The sequence below is a fragment of the Chiloscyllium plagiosum genome, chromosome 16 (genome assembly GCF_004010195.1).
Source record: "Chiloscyllium plagiosum isolate BGI_BamShark_2017 chromosome 16, ASM401019v2, whole genome shotgun sequence".
NCBI classification, from domain to species: Eukaryota; Metazoa; Chordata; class Chondrichthyes; order Orectolobiformes; family Hemiscylliidae; genus Chiloscyllium; species Chiloscyllium plagiosum.
The window spans coordinates 38,474,016-38,490,598 of NC_057725.1; the positions used below are offsets into that span (position 1 = coordinate 38,474,016).

Genomic DNA, 16,583 nt, shown 5'->3' on the forward strand with positions numbered 1-16,583 from the left:
CTGTGCATTACTACCACCCTGAAAAGAATTTTAATTTCCTGTTTGGGACAATAACAGTATTTGTAGTGTCTTGCAAAATGACTCTCATTTTTTTCCTACCACTTTTAAACTGCCTTTCTCTTTCTATGTGGAATAAGTAAAAGTACAAAACACAATGCTGTGTTTGCCAACATAGAAAACGTGAATAGGAGTGGCCATTCAGCTCTTCCAGTCTGCTGCGCAATTCAATATAATCACAGTTACCCATTCAACTCAGTACCCTGTTCCCGCTTTCACCACATACGCTTTGATCCCTTTGCCCCTAAGAACAATATTTAACTCATTCTTGGAAACATTCAATGTTTTGCCTTCAACCACTTTCTGTGTCAAAGAACTCTACAGGCTCACCATTCTCTGGGAGAAGAAATTTCTCCTCAGCTCAGTCCTAAATGGCCTATCGAGTATACTTAAGCTGTTGTCCCCTGATTCAGGACTACCCAGTCAATAGGAAAAGCCTTCCTACATTTACTTTGTGTAGTCCTGTTAGAATTTTACAGGTTTCCAAGAGATCACTCCTCATTCTTTGCAACTCCTGTGAACATAGTTCCAACATTCCACAGGCATAAAAACCTGCCAATCACAAGGCTTCAAGTTCATAACACGTACTTTCAGTTGTTAAAACTTTACAGTCTTTTGAAAAATAATTTGATGATGAACAGACTTTGATTAGATGAAGGTATTGCAGAGAAAACATTGCTTGACAAATCATTTTATTTTTATGTATGTCAAAAACAAGGAAGGAAGTTAGTTCTAAATACAGGGTGCATAGCTTGTACTGTAAGGCCATGAGCCACTGAAGCAATTTTGTAACTGCAGTGATAAGGGAGTAAATCTCTACCACAACAGAGATATAAAATTTGACAGCTAGTTCAGGTGGTGTTGCTCTTGGCCCTTTGCCTATGAATTAATCATTGATTGGCTTTGGTAAATGAGAGCAGATTCTTTGCTCAATCTACCAATGAATACTTTATCACTGAAAGAGGAATGGAGTATCTTAGTCTAAGACACATGGATGAGAAAAAGAGGAATGGGAAGAGAGCCCTCAAGAGGAAGTCATACAAGATGCAATTCTCCTACAGGTCATTCTGCTATAACACATGTTTCACCAGCGTGAATTGGTGATAATGCGATTGACAAATTGTGGATGCTGTTTGGATAATATCAACTTTCTATTGAACGGGTATTGCAATTTTCTATTAGCGATCTCCTACAGCATGACTTTCTATCATGATTTTCCATAGCACTATTTTCTAAAGCTTGAGGTTGCTGATGGACACAACTGTCGCATTATAACAGAACAACCAGTACTTAAACATCAATGAACAATAAGGTTATCTCTGTCCCTCAGTAAGAATGTCCTCAGTGGTGTCAGACATCAGCTGCAACTTCAAAGCAGGACAATTACATCTTTACCAATGGTTGACATAGGGACTACAGGACCTTTACGTCTCTGGCTCCTTCCAGACTAAAATGGAGATATCTGCAACATCTTGCAAGTTGTCATGAATTGTTATGTACAAAAGAATACTGAACCTTTCTGTCCATTAGAGGAAAATACACTTCATTCATTCTTATTAGGGAGAAACATGTAGGAGAACTGCTTCCTACAGGACCTCCTAGTTAAAAACCTTTACCACCTCATCCAACCTTTTTCCAGTAGCCTTTAATCCTTCTCCAATGATAATCCCAGCACACATGTAACAGCCGGTTTGTGAAGTAGCCTTGAAGACAGCAAAAACTCTTTCACCACCTGCCAAATCCCACTGAGTAGCTTTTCACAACATGAAACAATGACACTGAGCACAAGACACGGGTAGAATCACAGCAACTGTAAAAGAAGCAATTAACCAGTAAAATGATCCTTTTAAGTAGTGTCGGTAGGATCCTTCCAGCTGCTGTATGTATGCATGTTCAACTCTGTGAGCTTAAGAACAGTCATTAGCTGCTGCTGAAATCAAATCAGTGTCATATGCAGATTGAAGCCAAGACTTGTCTGTTTTACATACTTTCAAGCAGATTTCAATGAAGGGTTCAGAAAAAATTTACAAGGATGTTGCCAGGGTTGGAGGATTTGAGCTATGGGGAGAGGCTGAACAGGCTGGGCTGTTTTCCCTGGAGCATCGGAAGTTGAGGGGTGAGCTTATAGAGGTTTACAAAATTATGAGGGGCACGGATAGAGTATATACAGACCAAGACTTTTCCCTGGGGTCGGGGAGTCCAGAACTAGAGGCCATAGGTTTAGGGTGAGAGGGAAAGATATAAAAGACACCTAAGGGGCAACATTTTCACACAGAGGGTGGTACGTGTATAGAATGAGCTATCAGAGGAAGTGGTGGAGGCTGGTACAATTGCAACATTTAAAAGGCATTTGGATGGGTATATGAATAAGAAGGGTATTTGAATAGGAGGGATATGAGCCGGGTGCTGGCTGGTGGGACTACACTGGGTTGGGTTATCTCGTCGGCATTGACCAAAGGGTCTGCTTCTGTTCTGAATATCTATGACTTTAAAACTACTACTTCACTATGGTGTTTAGCACAACTCACAAGTGCGTGCAGCGGACAACATCTTAGAAAATGTAAGAGCTCACTAAATACACATTAAAACTCCTATCCATGCAAGTTAAACCTGAGATAATCTGTTCCCCTTTCACTGGTTAGCAGTCCCACCTCCCCCATGATGCACAATGTCATTCAGTGTTCATAAATTGCATTGTGGGGGGGTAGATACCAACTCTGTCCTATACCATAAGTATAATAAAATCCATGCACTCAACATCCAATGGAGTGTGATCACAGACTGTAAATCACATGCGTCAATGTTTAACATACTAGCAGCAATCACAATGCCTTCAGTCTGAAGCTGGCCATCAGCCAGCTGCATTTCAGCAACCACAGCAAACCAAGGGCGATTGGTGAAAAAAATGGACTGACAACATGGCACATAACTGCAATATGCCAGTGCACATGTACCCATCCTGCATATGATGTAAATTATGGTACTACACACAACGTGACAGAGCAGGCCATCAGTGTACTGAAACAATGGTTGCAATGCTTGCACAGCTCCAGAGGAGCCTTGTGGTACTTATCAAAACATGTGTCAAGGTTTGTAGGGATCTGCTGCTCAGAGCACAACTTTGCCATCATAAAGATACAGCTTTACCACTAACTGTACAGTAAGCAACTGAGGAGCATAAGTTGGAAGAGTAAGAGATGAAGAGGTGAAAGGAAAGAGGTGGTAAACACCTTTCTGTGGGACTGTGTGTAAAGGACCCGTTTGAATGCAATCTTTATAACCATAACCCCAAAACCTCATTCACTAATAGTTTTGTATGCTTTATCTTTTCTCTGGCATGACCAGCTGTCAGTTTGGCCAGAGTGCAGGAAAATACATCACCACAAACTAAACATTCAAAACCAAATTCATCAACTAAATCTTACCATAATGGATACAAACTATTCACTCGAGTGCATCCTTTCTTCGTGCCTCCATTGAAATAAGATGCAAACAATATCAATTTTTTCTGACCACTAATATCACAAAATTAGTGGCAGCTTGTATGATTTTAAGAAAAATATTTTAGAAAACATATCTGTGATGACTCCTAATAACCTATTATCATGTATTTGATGAAATTAAAATATCATTCCAAACCTGTAGGATATGCCCATTACCTCAGCTTATCTGCGATAAATATCACCCTCCGCTCAAGCAGGAGAGATGCAAAGATCCTGATAATTTGCCGTATGCTGAGACAACGAAAGAGACAGTCAAAATCTACGTGCTCCAATCGTGAGTCCATGGGTCGTCGAAGTTCAATAACCTGAAATAACAAGTTCAGTGTCAGACTGCTGTATCAGCCACTAAAGATGCAGGAGAGGTACAAAGGTAAGACTATTTGTCATGCCTTTGAGGTGGGAAAACATTAAGAGTCAACAAATCGGTTCTCTGGAATATTTTCTAAACTTAGGAACAACTGGGGTTATTATTAGTGGACATACACCTAATAACATTTCTCCATTCTCCAGGTGTTGAGAAACTTGAAAGGGTTCAGAAAAGATTTACAAGGATGTTGCCAGGTTTGGAGGATTTGAGCTATAGGGAGAGATTGAGTAGGTTAGGGCCATTTTCCCTGGAGTGTCAGAGACTGAGGGGTGACCTTATAGAGGTTTATAAAATCATGAGGGGCATGGATAGGATAAATAGACAAAGCCTTTTCCCTGGGGTGGGGGTGTCCAGAATTAGAGGGCATAGGTTTAGGGTGAGAGGGGAAAGATATAAAAGAGACCTAAGACGCAACCTTTTCACTCAGAGGATGGTACATGTATGGAATGAAGCGCCAGAGGAAGTGGTGGAGGCTAGTACAATTGCAGCATTGAAAAGGCATCTGGATGGGTATATGAATAAGAAGGTTTTGGAGGAATGTGGGCCAGGTGCTGGCAGCTGGGACTAGATTGGGTTGGGATATCTGGTCGGCATGGACGAGTTGGACCGAAGAAGTTGTTTCCGTGCTGTACATCCCTATGACTCGATGACTTCAACACAGGCATTAATATCACAAAGAAAGAATATTCAAATATTTGCTCACTAACTTTGCTGATCATAATCTCCTGGATGTTTAAGATTATCTTGATTATATTTAGAAACCAAAAGGAAATTTTCAAGACTTTAGCACTATGCTCTAACAGTAGCAATGATATTCTAACATTGTGTTTCTTTAGAACATACTGCTTCATATCAAAATTACAAAAATACCATCAAAACTGGTAGCTGAACCCAAATCCAGTACAAATTTATGTTGGCTGCCCAACATGAATACTTTTGATTTTTGCTTGTCATCTTATTTGAAATTCAACTACTCGAATTGTATTGTATTTATGCTGGTAACCCACAGCAGAAACATTTACTAATACTGTGTTGTCATGGCAGAACTGAAGGTATACAATGTGACACTGTATATTTTCAGCTTCTAAATTCACATCAACACAGCATACATAATGCATAATTTATTTCGTACATTTAAACCACAATGACTAAGAGATCAAAAATTGTAATGGGTTTAAGGCAGATGGACAGACTTATTGCCATTAAACTGTTTCAGCTTTGCTTAAATAGTTTATGACTAGTACACAACTTGAATGAATTACTATCCTCTGAACTACTTCCTGGGCAATATTTTCCTACTTAACTCCAATATGATATCCATTACTTGTAAGCCATTTAGTCAACACAGGAATCAGGCGTCTTCTTTTACTTCACTGAACACCTTGCATTTAAAGCAGTAATTTAATTTTTTTTATAGCTCTGAAAGGATCTTATGGTTACAACTCAATACATACTTTCAATAAACTTGCTCTCACATATAGGTGCTTGCTCAAAATTTTAAAATTAATTCCTAATCATCTTTATTACATTATTTATCAATGGCCTTTTTAACAAGAGTCATGCACCTCATTTCCAGCCCCTGGTAGAAAGGTCTTGACTCGTATGGTCCTTCCTGGTGCAGGGAAGGGTGACTCCATCAGACTTCTCATGAATGGATAGACCAGAGCAGCCGAAATTCCGCGTCTTCTCTCCACTTCATCCAGAATCTGCTCAAGTACAACATCAAACATAAATAAAACATTCCTGGTACAACTGTTTTAAAAATCTTGCTTTAGGAATTACCAAACAGACTGAATTAAAGTAGCAAGCGTTCAAGAAATACTTTGAGAAAGTACACTGTGTTGATGAATTGCTGAAGCCACCGATTGTTAGCATTCTAAATGCGAACACTATGGGAAGGGTTAATGTGCAGTGCATATATTAGAAAACAAAAATGTGAACTTTACTGGTATATGCACCCAGATGTATTTGTAGGAATTAATTAAATGACAGATGAAAAGAATATGGCATAGAATTTTGATCATGGCTGGGAAGTGTGAGGCCTTCAAAGATGAGGTAACGAGAGTCCAAAGACAATATGGTCCTGTTAGTGTTAAGGGAAAGGCTGGAAGGTGTAGCGAATGCTGGATGATCAAAGAATTTGAGGCTCTGATCAAGAAAAAGGAGGCATATGTCAGGACTAGACAGCTAGAATTGAGTGAATCCCTGGGGAGTACAAGAACAGTAGGATTATAGTCAAAAGGGAAATCAGAAGGGCAAAAAGGGGACATGAGATATCTTTGGCAAATAATGTTAAGGAGAATCCAGAGATTTTACAATTATATCAAGGGCAAAAAAGTAACTAAGGAGAGAACAGAGCCCCTTAAAGATCAACAAGGCCATTTATGTGTTGAACCACAGGGGATAGAGGTGATATTAAAAGAGTACTTTGTGTCAGTATTTACTATAGAGAAGGATATGGAAGCAAGAACATGGGGAAATAAATAGTCATATCTAGAAAAGTGTCCATAATGCAGAAGAGGAGGTGCTGGACATCCTAAAACGCATAAAGGTAGATAAATCCCCGGGACCTAATCAGGTGTATCCCAGAACTTATCGGAAAGCTAGGGAAGTGATTACTGTGTCCCTTACTGAGGGATCTGTATTATCGATAGCCAAGGATGAGGTGCCGGAAGACTAAAGGTTGGCTAATGTGGTGTCATTATTTAAGAAAGGTGGTAAGGAAAAGCCAAGGAACTATAGACCAGTGAGCCTGACATCAGTGGTAAGTTGTTGGAGGGGATTCTGAGGGACAGGATTTACATACATTTGGAAAGGCAAGGACTAATTGGGTATAGTCAACATAGCTTTGTGCATGGTAAATTGTGTCCCACTAACTTCAGTTTTTTTGAAGAAATGACAAAGAAGATTAATGAAGGCAAAGCAGTAGACATTGTCTATATGGACTTCAGCAAGGCGTCCAACAAGGTTCCGTATGGTAGACTGTTTCGTAAGGTTAGACCACATGGAATTGAGGGGAGCTAGCTAAATGGATACAAAATTGGCTTGAAGGGAGGAGGAGACAGAGGGTAGTTATGGAGGGTTGTTTTTCAGATTGGAGGCCTGTGACCTTGGTATGCCACAAGGATCAGTGCTAGTCCACTGCTTTTATCATTTTTATAAATGATTTGGATGCGAATATAGAGTTATGGTAAGTAAATTTGCAGATGCAAAATTGATGGTGTAGTGAACAGTGAAAAAGCTTATCTCAGAGTATGAGATCTTGATCCGATGGGTCAATGGGCAGAGAAGTAGTAGATGGAGTTTAATTTAGATAAATGTGAGGTGCTGCGTTTTGGAAAGGTGAATCAGGGGTAAGATTTATGCAGTTAATGGTAGGGCCCTGGGGAGTTTTGTCAAACCAAGAGACTTAAGGGTATAGGTGAAAGTGGAGGTGCACGTAGACAGGGTGTTTAAGAAAGCAATCATCATGTTTGCCTTCATTGGTCAGTGCATTTAGTATAAAAGTTGGTACGTCATGTTGTGGCTATACAGGACATTAGTGAGGCCACTTTTAGAATACTGAATGCAATTGTACTCTCCCTACTATCGTAAAGATGTTGTGAAACTTGAAAGGATTCAGAAAAGATTTACAAGAATTTTGCCAGGGTTGGAGGGTTTGAGCTGTAGGGAGAGGTTGAATAAGCTGGGGCTGTTTTCCCTGGAGTCTGAGTGACCTTATAGTGGTTTATAAAATCATGAGAGGCATGGATAAGGTAAATAGATAGGTCTTTTTCCCAGGGTAGTGAAGTCCAAAACTTGAAGGCATAGGTTCAAGGTGAGGGGGAAAAGATTTAAATTGGACCTGAGAGGCAACTTTTTCATGCAGAGGGTGGTGCGTGTGTGGAATGAGCTGCCAAAGGAGGTGGTGGAGGCTGGTACAATTATGACATTTAAAAGGCATCTGGATGGGTGCATGAATATGAAGTGTTTAGAAGGGCATGGACCAAATGCTGGCAAATGGGACTAGATCAGCTTAAGATATCTGGTCGGTCACGACCAGTTATACCAAAGGGTCTGCTTCCGTGCTTTACAACTCTATGACCCTGAGGAACTGGCTGACTACAGGTTTTAATACAAGGCAGGCCATAGTTACTGATTTATATTTTCCCAGTGCAGCATGGAGGGCAAATAAAACCTAGAAACTGTTCAAAGTAAAGTAATTCAATAGTGTCCCACTTACAAAATGGAAATATTTTACTCAATTGACTATATGAAGCAAGTCATCAGGAATCAAAATCATTTTGCATATTAAATAATGCAAGTAGAAATGTTAGTAAAATGAGAAAGTATTCTCGGTGGATTGCTTTCTTCACTGTACAAATGCCCGAAATAACAAGGTATTTCACTTGTATACATTCCACCTGCAATTCTTTTTGGTGTCATTAGGGATACACCTGCTCCTGAAAAATGGGATGGATTATTCGACATTCCCTCTCATGAAACCTTCACCAGGTTACACAAGGGATCTTTAGATTTTTGCCATTTTCAGTTCATCCCATGAATCAGTAAAGAGAAACTCAGATATGTTTAATGACTTTAGTCCAGACTTACGCAAAACAAAAGTCCTTCATACCAAAATGGAACAAGTGCCCCGAATTCAGAGGTTCCCAAATTCCATAATTTTCATCGGGGGATTGGAGGAAAGAGATATATATTTCACACATTCTTCGTTCATGGAAGGAGCAACATATTTAAAAGCCAAGCTACTTTCACCTTTAAGGCTTCTGAAACATGACTCACGGGGTTTATAAAAGAAGAAAAGATCTTTGATGAAATCATGTTTCATTTTGGAAACCTATTTCATCCACCTTTAGAATTGTTGAAGTAGTTTATGGATAAGTGGACATCGATGGAACTGTCAGGCTATTTGAATTCCCTGTTCTTTAAATTTCGAAAAGAAAAACACACACTGCAATTGAAAAATAAAACAGCACTTGCATTTGCAACAGATGTTTGTTGATATAAGCCTAAGGTCAATCATTGTACAATTAATGTTGCTTGGTTGCTTCCCAAGACTATCATTATCAGAGTCAGGAGCTGGTAAGTTGAATGTGATTTTATCATTTTTTTAAAAACATAGTCAAGTCTGCAATACAGACTGAGAATCTTATTTTGTTTCATGACTTCCGAGATTGGCACGGACAGTGTAAGGGTGGGAAGATCATGAGTTGGCATGAGGAAAAAGGGCCAAAGGATTGGGTAGAGGGGTGTAGGTTGGCAAGAAGGGGTTGGGAACACATGGCAGTGAATGAGGGAATAAGTTAGCATGGAGGTGCATAGGGTGGCATGGAGTGAATGAATAGCCATGGAGGCTGGGAGGAGGAACATAGATTGACATGGAGAACAAAGGATAAAGGAGTGTGGGTAGATGGGTAAAGGTTGGCACTGAGGGGTATAAGGGGCCAAGAGTGGTATGAAGTGGCATGGGATAGGGCCTGAAAAGTTTGTGAAGAATATGATCTGGAAAGTATTTATTGTAACTGGGATGAAATTTCACAGCATGGAGGTGAGCCTTTTAAACAGCCCACTTCCAGTGCAGGCCTGACCCACTGAACACACCCTATCCTGGAATGAAAATCTGACCATTTGGGGAAATTTCTCCCGAGTCGGGTTTGAGGAGTGGGAATTTTGCACACCCAGCCTGAAACAAAAATTCAGGTCTTAATGTCACTTGGCACACATAATGAGGAAGGGTCATTTGGTCCATCTTAGCCAAAGAAAGGACCTGAGAATTGAAATCCCGGCCCATTACACTCTCCGATCATCTTTTAAATAGTTGCAAGTTTCACCATTACTACCTGGACTGCTATCAAGAATTCCATTCCACTTGTTCACTCTTTAGGTGAAGAACTTAAGTGATATCAGTTCAAATTTGCGTTTTACTCGTTTGAACTTGTATTGCCATGTGCTGTTCTTAAAACTTAGTTTCAAGTAATTATCTGGATATAAGATTTTAAAAAAAATAAATGATTTATTACCATAATAGTACTGCCAGGCCTCTCTTTACCATCCAAAACAAACCTTCCATTTTTCCAGTTTTGGCTCTTTACTCAGACCCCTAAAACTACGGAATCCCTGTAGCTCCTCTCTCAATTCCTGAATATTTCTCTGGTGTCTAAGCCATACTTCATATCTTGGTTTCTGAATATTATTAAAACTTAGATCGTATTAAGTGTCAAATTCTTCAAAAAAAGGTCATCAGCTTTTTAAAAATGAAGTCATTTCACATTTCTCCTTCAGAGGAGATGACGCAAGCCAATGGGGAGGGAGATAGGACATTGTCTTATCATATCAAGTAATGCATAAAACTGTGGCAAATGAAGTTCAACATGAAGAAATTTGAGATCAAGATCTTGGATCTTAGAGATAAATCAGAATATTTTCTTAATGGTGACAGATTAAGAATTACCAACCGCAATGGGATTTGGATATCCAGGTACACACATGATAAGAAGCTACTGCAAAGATACAAAACCAAAATTAGACTAACACTCTACACCAGGATAACGATAAGGAAAAAGAGGAGCAGATTTGCTGGCTAACTGCAGGAAGAAAAACATAAGAATGTAAGAACTACACAATAGTCATAATAAGGAACATCAATTACAATTAAATGAGTGGTTAACAGGGTACAACAGAGTGTAAAGAGAAATGAGTAAAAATTTTGAATAAAATCAAGGTACTGCAGACAGCGATCTGAAATAAAAACAAAAAGTGATGGAGAAACTCAGCAGCTCTGTGGAAATAGAAACTGAGCTAATGTTTAAGTCCACATGAGTTCTGAAGAAGACACACAGAATTTGAATTAACTGTTTCTACCTCCATAGAGATGCTGCCAGACCCACTGAACTTCTCCAGCACTTGTATATTTTTACTTGAAGAATTCCAGAAATGTGTGAAATAAAGAACTTTCTTGGTCAGTGTATTTCTTGCCCAATGAGTTAAGTTTGATTTAATTCTTGGGAAAAAAATGGGGCAAGTGGAGCTTGGTTCAACAGGAGGATGTTTGGGAAAGTTCCATAATGCTATCAAGCTTGGAATAGCTTTGGAAATAGACAAAGCACAGACAAGTGCAAAACATGTCCAAGAAAATGTAGGGCTTATTAGGGACCAAACAGAGAACTTTCTGTGGGGACAGGGGACATCAGCTAAGGTTCTAAATGAGCACTTTACATCTGTCTTCACCAGAGAAGGTGATGCTGCTAATGTGGCAGTCATGTACGAAGACAGGAACAAAATAGACAGGGGGGGGGTGCTTCTTAAAAAGATCCCCATTCTCAAAGTAAAAACTCATCAAAACCAGATGGGGTGAATCCCGCGTAACTGAGGCATCAGATAAACTTCTACTTTGCATGCTTGTTAGTAAAGTTAAAACCCTTGAGTATACAGTGACAACAGGCAACATTAAAAGGAAAATTAATTTAGGGATAGAAAATAGTGGTTTATAAGATTGGAGTGAAACAGAGAGGTATTCCACAAGTGTCATTATTCAGATAAGTGCTCTTTTTGATTTAAATTATTTTTTACAGGAAAATTTCAAAGTTTGCAAATAATACAATACGTGGAACAAACTGCCCCATTATGTGGATAGTGGGTAAGCATTGACAGCCTGCTCAACATTTGTAAATGAATAATACCGTCAATTAAGCTGTCTCCAAGCCAACTGACCAGAATATTACTCTGCCCACACCATAATATATTAGTATAGGCAGGTGAGTGGGAGTAGTTTCTCTTTTAGATCAGTATCCCAGCAGCATGTCCTGACTATGGGATTAGGCTTCTTAGTGTTCCTGAAGAAGGGCTCATGCCCGAAACGTCGATTCTCCTGCTCCTTGGATGCTGCCTGACCTGCTGCGCTTTTCCAGCGACACATTTTCAGCTTCTCAGTGTTGTGTCAGCTCTTAGTCGATTTTCCTTTAGGGGGCAGTGCATGTAGTCCACTCTCTCATTTAATCCAGCCCACTGTGTTTAAGTTAACAATTTTCAGCAATGATCATATAGAAGAACTTTGTGGAGTAACATCAAATATGTAAACTTATTAAATATCGATTGAATCCAGTTAACTCTTTGAATACAAGGGACTTTGTCTGAATTTCAGTGCTTTGTCCTATGCTTTTTAAGTGACTGTACAGCAACATGCGCGCTGTAAATAGATGAGGCAAATTAAATAAGGCATGACAATGTTACTGGTGCAAGCATTGGCCAGATTTCTAGATCATGTAATTTTCCTTTATTACCTCTGATTTTACTTTGCTATCAATTAATCCAATTGCACATCATCATCGTGCCTTTGCATTCGCCTGGTATTCTGTACCCTTTGCCAGATCTCACTTTGTACTCACATTAACCTTCAGAAATACACATAGAAAAGAAAGTTATTTCAATCATGTTACCAAAGTGTACAAGATACTACAGACAGCTTCTCAGTTGAGTGATGCAGAAAAAATTGCCTTAACATAGAACTCACCAGCTTTCAAATCTCCGCACTACCTCACCCATCTCATCCCAGGCCCAGCCCTCCCTCTCCACCCCACCCCCTTGACCTGACCCTACCTGTTCATCTTCCTTCCCACCTATCCGATTTACCCTTCCCACTGACCCATCACAGCCACCTCCTACTTGCATCCACCTATTGCCATCCCATTAATTTTTCCCCCAACCCCAACCCATCCCCAATTCGTTTCAGAACCCCCTTCCCATTGCCCAGTTCTGATGAAAGGTTTCGACCTGAAACATCAATTCCCCTTTTCCTCTGATGCTGCTTGACCTGATGTGTTTTTTCCAGCTCCACTCTTTATCCACCATGTAGAAACAATATCCATTCCTATTAAATTGAACTGAATTACGTTAGCAAATCACTACCCTTTCCTTTATTGGCAATGGTCTCTCCCTCTTTTTCTCACACTCCTCTGACATTACTATGGCAATTTGATGCAGACCTGATGCTGCTAAGTAGTGAGAGAGAAGATTAAGTGAGAGGCGAGTATGAAAGCAGAGTGCAAAAGTGTACCATCTACAAGACACATTGCAGTAACTCACTCAGACTCCTTCAGCAGCACATTCAAAACCCACAACTTATACCAGCTAGATGGACAAGGGAACCAGATACACAGAAATCACCACCTACACTTTCACCCCAAGCAACGCACGATCGTGAGTAGCAACTATTTCATCATTCATTGTCATACTGTCAAAAATCTTGCTACTCCTTTCCAAACAGCACAAGGACTACCAGGTTAAGAAGGTAGTTCGCCACCACTTTCTCCAGGCAATTAGGGATGGACAATAAATGCTGGTCCCTAGCCACTGATGTCCACATCTCATGAATGAATAAAGTTTCTGTTGATGCCTACAGTGCTTCTAAAATAACAGCTGGTCATGAAATCCTAACAGTCAGCAATACCCAAGTGGGGGGTGTCAGGCAGGGTATAATCCTTTGCTATCCCTGTTCACACATGACAGAAGCTGCTAGAGCTTCCAACTAAAATATTCTGTTGATAATTCACTTATCAACTATGCTACTGATTTTCTCTCTTCTCAGAAACATAGACAGTCATGAAACGCAACCTCAAAGCTCTGGCAAAAAGGAATCCTGTAATAAAAATGGAATTTGACTTGTTCAGGCATCATAAACCAGAGGCCCTGATTATAAACAGATGGAACTGGGGAATTTGATCTGCAAAATTCTGGTTAAAAAAAAAATGCCAGAATCCAATGTAATGAAAACATATTTGACTTATTCCATAAACCAATGATCCTGTTAATCAATAGTTGAGTGGAATCATAGGCACATTACAGTGAAATTAGTGGCTGAGGTTATGGCAAAAAATTGTTGTCTCTGAGGACTGGTGAAATATACTGCACAGATTAATCAGACTTATGACAATCCATAAAGCACATTCCAATTCTCCCTCTATGCTAACTAGTAGACAGAAATTATAAGGTTCAGTTGCCATAATTGGAACCTTGCTTGGCACAACATAATCAAACCTGAATTCATATCTTTGATTGTTGTGAAGATTTGAATTTCTGTCCGTATAAATTAGGATTCCAGTCGTAACCACTCAATTCTCATCACAATAACTATGGCAACTGAATAATTCAAATCAGGTCATCAGAAGCTGTAGCATGAGGGATGCTGCTCCACCTCTAGTCCGGCTGACCAGACATCTCCATTTTTACCATCTGTCAGAGCCATAGCCAAAAAATTACAGGACAACAATCAACCAGTCAGGCTGTTTGGCTACATTATAAATACAACTTCCATCACCATTAAGTCTTGGAGCAGGTCTTGAACCAAAGCTTCTGGCTCAGGATGCTAATCCTGAACCACAATATTAAGACAATGACACTTCAGGATCTTAATCATGGGGTATGAAAAGAAGGCACAAAATTGTTTATAAACTCACCAGATACAGTGGCATTTCTTTGTACATATTAGCTTTTTCCTTTAGTGCCAGTCACAATCTTTGATTAACATTTATTAACATAGAAGGGTAATAAAACATAACGCCGTTTTTGACATTACTGATATTCAGCTATGTGTCCAACCAAAATAAAAATGTGAACCAAAGTGCTTTTCAGGTGTGCATCATACAAACGATTTTAAACAGATAATGGAACATAGAACATAAGAAAATATAGCGCAGTACAGGCCCTTTGGTCCTTGATGTTGTGCCGACCTTTCACCCTACTCTAAGATCAAACTAACCCACATACCTTTCATTTTACTATCATCCGTGTGCCTATCCAAGAGTCGCTTAAGCATCCCTAATATATCTGAAACTACTATCACTGCTGGCAGTGCATTATATGCACCCACTACTCACTGTGTAAAGAACCTACCTCTGGGATCTCCCCTAAACCTTCCTCCAATCATCTTAAAATTATGCCTCCTTGTGATAGCCACTTCCACTCTGGGAAAAAGCTCCTGGCTATCCACTCTATCTATGCCTCTATCAAGTCTCCTCTCATCCTTCTTCGCTCCAATGAGAAAAGCCCTAGCTCCCTCAATCTTTCTTCATTAGCATGCCAGGTAAGTCTCCTCTGCACTCTCGCTAAAGCTTCCACATCCTTCCAATAATGAGGTGGCCACAACTGAACACAATGCTCCAAGTGTGGTCTAACCAGAGCTTTATAGAGCTGCAGCATAACTTTGTGACTCTTAAACTCAATCTCCCAATAATGAAAGCCTTCAGACCATATGCCTTCTTAACAACTCTATCAATTTGGGTGACAACTTTGAGGGATCTATGGACATGGACCCCAAGATCCCCCTGTTCCTCCACATTGCCAAGAATCCTGCCTTAAATGCTGTAATCTGCATTAAAATTCAAATTTCCAAAATGAATCACTTCACACTCTTCCAGGCTGAACTCCATCTGCCATTGCTCAGCCCAGTTCTGCATCATGTCAATGTCCCATTGCAACCAACACCAGCCCTCCACACTATCCACAACTCCAACAACATTTGTGTCATTGGCAAACTTACTAACTCACCCTTCCACTTCTTCATCCAAGTCACTTATAAAAATCACAAAGAGCGAAGTCCCAGAAGATTCCTGTGAAACACCATTGGTCACCGAGCCCCAGGCTGAATACATTCTATTTATGACCTCTGTCTTTTATGGTCCAGTCAATTCTGTATCCAGACAGCCAGATTTCCCTGTATCCCATGCCTCCTTACTTTCTGAATGTGATCTTTATACTGGAAAATTACCCACACTGCCTTCATTACAACCAGGCCATCAAGTAATGGACTGGCTACAGGGAGAAAAGTGGCTGAGGAAGGGTGGCTAAACCCGAAACATTAACTCTGCTTTCTTTCCACAGATGTTGCCAGACTGCTGAGCTTTTCCAACAATTTCTGGTTTGATTATGAAAAGCTATGCTGTTGAACATAACAGTTCACATGCCATAGTATCCACAATCTGTACTTTCATCATGTGAAGACATTTCTCAGTCTACCATTGCTAGTGTAAAATACAGTGCATCTGCCTAATTACAGTGCCTATTTCAAATCAAGACAAGATTTTTTAAAATCATGTTTTCAATTACTTTTCCCACCTGTTTCTATGAATATGATAATATTGGTGTTTAGTCTAGTATAATTAAGGCCTCTTTCCATCATCACTCACAGGGGACACTGCATTGAAAGTTCTTAACCGAATGCAACATCGGATATTTCATTGAGATAAAAGGTTCAGCCATTGCACACTTTGCATCCTTTCCAGCAAAGATGGCTTTCCCTCCTAGCCGCAAATACACTTCAATTGGAAATCTTGAGGATGTGCCAATTCTGTAAATGGAATGTTTTGTTGGCTCTGTCCTTAAAAAAAACTTTGGCTAGAAGAATACTGACATTGTGAAATGAGGCCATTCTGTGTTTGGGAAAATTGTTCCAGCAAATCAAAATGAATGATTGCTTCAAATATTATGGGAAAAGCTTCAATCTAGAATGATTTTATAGTGGAAGGAGAGTGTTGGATAATATCTACCTGGAATAAGTGTCAACAATTATCTGAAAGAAGCCTAACGAGAGGAAGGTGGTACAGGTGGACTGGAATTTTAAAAAAATTCTCCTCCAGATCTTTTATCAACGATTTTGAACAAAT

General features: G+C 39.7%; 1 protein-coding gene across 1 annotated transcript in view; it reads right to left on the reverse strand.

The window, feature by feature from the left end:
- dennd2b (DENN domain containing 2B) overlaps positions 1-16,583 on the reverse strand; it is a 354,188-nt gene that overhangs the window by 51,717 nt on the left and 285,888 nt on the right. Inside the window, exons 14-15 of the mRNA XM_043705852.1 lie at positions 5,493-5,633; positions 3,717-3,865 (exon numbers count right to left, since the gene is read on the reverse strand). Coding sequence (XP_043561787.1) covers positions 3,717-3,865; positions 5,493-5,633 — 290 coding nt within the window. The remainder of the gene's footprint in view (positions 1-3,716; positions 3,866-5,492; positions 5,634-16,583) is intronic.